The sequence below is a fragment of the Clarias gariepinus genome, chromosome 24 (genome assembly GCF_024256425.1).
Source record: "Clarias gariepinus isolate MV-2021 ecotype Netherlands chromosome 24, CGAR_prim_01v2, whole genome shotgun sequence".
NCBI classification, from domain to species: Eukaryota; Metazoa; Chordata; class Actinopteri; order Siluriformes; family Clariidae; genus Clarias; species Clarias gariepinus.
This window is the reverse complement of record NC_071123.1, coordinates 26,142,501-26,145,000: the sequence shown is the minus strand read 5'-3', so window position 1 is coordinate 26,145,000 and position 2,500 is coordinate 26,142,501. Positions and strand designations below refer to the sequence as shown.

The 2,500-nt window shown below is 49.0% G+C and overlaps 1 protein-coding gene across 1 annotated transcript in view; it reads left to right on the top strand.

The window, feature by feature from the left end:
• Positions 1-2,500, top strand: part of acsl4b (acyl-CoA synthetase long chain family member 4b) — a 15,950-nt gene that overhangs the window by 4,311 nt on the left and 9,139 nt on the right. The window contains exons 2-6 of the mRNA XM_053485857.1: positions 958-1,189; positions 1,326-1,503; positions 1,637-1,746; positions 1,820-1,958; positions 2,076-2,226. Of these exons, the coding sequence (XP_053341832.1) occupies positions 959-1,189; positions 1,326-1,503; positions 1,637-1,746; positions 1,820-1,958; positions 2,076-2,226 (809 nt within the window). The 5' untranslated portion in view covers position 958. The remainder of the gene's footprint in view (positions 1-957; positions 1,190-1,325; positions 1,504-1,636; positions 1,747-1,819; positions 1,959-2,075; positions 2,227-2,500) is intronic.

Below are 2,500 nucleotides of genomic sequence, written 5' to 3'. Positions count from 1 at the left end.
GCTTTACACAGTCAAAAGAATTATTTAAGTTTGTATGAAATGTGAATTTGTATGAATCAAAATGGTCAGTTTGTCCCTGGTGAGCAAGCCGAGGGTGACGGTGCTGAGGGAAAAACTCCCTGAGATGGTAATAGGAAGAAACCTTGAGAGGAACCAGACTCAACAGGGAACCCATCCTCATCTGGGTGAAACAGAAAGCAGTAAATGATCTGCATTTATACAGTGTGTAGGGTGGGAGGCAGTTCAGCTATAATAGCTGATGTTAATTGATGTTAATATGGAGTCCAGGTAGTTATTGAAGACCCAGGTAGACTTGTAAGAAGTTCCAGTCATGAACTATCGAACTGTCAAGTCCCCAGAGAAACAGTTGCCAACACCAGTCAAGGCCAGAACCATCTTCTAGGTAGAGAGAATCATCCCCAGACACCAGACGCATCCCAGAGAGACACACGGGGCATCCATGTGACGAGATCTTCAGCCAGAAGCGGGGCACCAGGATGGGTCAGACAGGTCCGGAGGGCAGAGAGAGTCTGGATCACTGGTGTGGGGTGTGGGGTGTGGGGTCGGGTGCATTCAGTATAGGAGGCAGATAATGGAGAAAGACTTTAAGGGTAACGTCCTCGTTTGTTGGACGATGTGGTTAAGTACATCATTCTCATTAATAATTGATTAGTGCTTCGGCCAATCACAGGACTGTAAACACCTCTGACCTCTCACCTGTGACTGGTTACAAAAATGTTTCAGAAATGCACTATTCCAGTTGATAATAAATAATACCATCAGAAACAGGAAACACACTCACACACACACGTACAGGGCCAATGGAGGTGATGTAATCAGTGTAACTCTGTGTGTGTGTTTCTAATAACAGTCCTGAGTAAATATTTAGGCTACACATAGTTTTGTAGTCTCGTCTGCAGGTGCCTCACTCTGTGTGTGTGTGTGTGTGTGTGGTAGCATGATGGCAGAGTGTGTGAGAGCATGCAGTGTGTCAGGGGTTCCTGAGGGGCCGTACCGGGCGGTGCAGTGCGCAGACGGTCTGGTGCAGGAGGAGTTCGAGGGCGTGAACACACTGGACAAACTGTTCCGTTACGCAGTGAGCAGATACGCAGACGGCCCCTGTGTGGGGAGCAGGGAAGTCCTCTCAGTGCACAATGAGACGCAGCCCGGCGGAAAGGTCTTCCAGAAGGTAATCACCCCGCCTGTCAATCACACTGCTCGTCGATCACCCCGCCTGTCAATCACACTGCTCGTCAATGATTCATTAAGTCATTTCACCTAGTCAGTGTGTGTGTGTGTGTGTGTGTGTGTGTGTGTGTGTGTAGCTGGTCCTGGGAGAGTATAAGTGGAAGTCATATGTGGAAGTGGAACAGGAAGTGAATCGCCTGGGCAGTGGCCTGGCTGCTTTGGGTCAAAGGTCACGCAGCTCCATCGCCATCTTCTGTGAGACAAGAGAGGAGTGGATGATCACAGCACAGGCCTGCTTCAGGTTCAACTACCCCTGTATGCACACACACACACACACACACACACACACACACTTTCAGCATTTAAACTTTGGATTACATGTATGGTCATGAATCTTGATGTGACATGATACGCGTGTGTGTGTGTGTGTGTGTGTGTGTGTGTGTAGTGGTGACACTCTATGCTACACTAGGTGAAGATGCTGTTGCATTTGGGCTGAACCAGTGTGAAGCCACACACCTCATCACTAGTAAGGAACTGCTGGAAACAAAGCTGAAGGTACAAACACACACACACACACACATGTATCATGTCTCACACACACACACACACACGTCCGTATGTTTTCCAGGCGGTGTTGCCGGATGTTGCAGGGCTGAAGCATGTGATCTACGTGGGCAGTGGGGGTGTGTCAGTGGGAGATTACCCACAATCCCTCATCATCCACAGCTTACAGGAAGTGATGGATCTCGGAGCCAAACCTGAAAACTGTGAGTGTGTGTAATGTAAATAAATATGCAAATTAGACCCTCGTCTGTGCCTGTCTGTCTCACAGTCTATCACTAACATTATCTGTCTGTCTGTCTGTCTGTCTGTCTGTCTGGCAGTGAGTGTGCAGTGTGATCCTCCCTCTCCGTCTGATCTTGCAGTAGTGATGTACACTAGCGGCTCTACAGGTCGTCCTAAAGGAGTGATGATGCATCACAGTAACCTCATCGCTGGAATGGCCGGCCAGTGCCAGAGGATTCCGGGTCTCGGGTCAGCCAATCACAGCACAGAACACACCGACCAATCAGAGCATGTACATCAGCGCAGAGCGTTGTTGAGCTGGTCCAGGTTAATAACGTGGGCTGTGTTTACTACAAGCTGCCACTGGCTACAGCACGGCCCCTGACTGCCACATGCAGAGAAGAGCAAAGCTTTTTCATGAACCTTCACCTCTTCCAGTAATCTCACTTTCTCTTCACAAGTCCCTCTAACTGAACCCTCTAACACCACATGTCTACTGGATCTACATCCCCTCCACATCCAC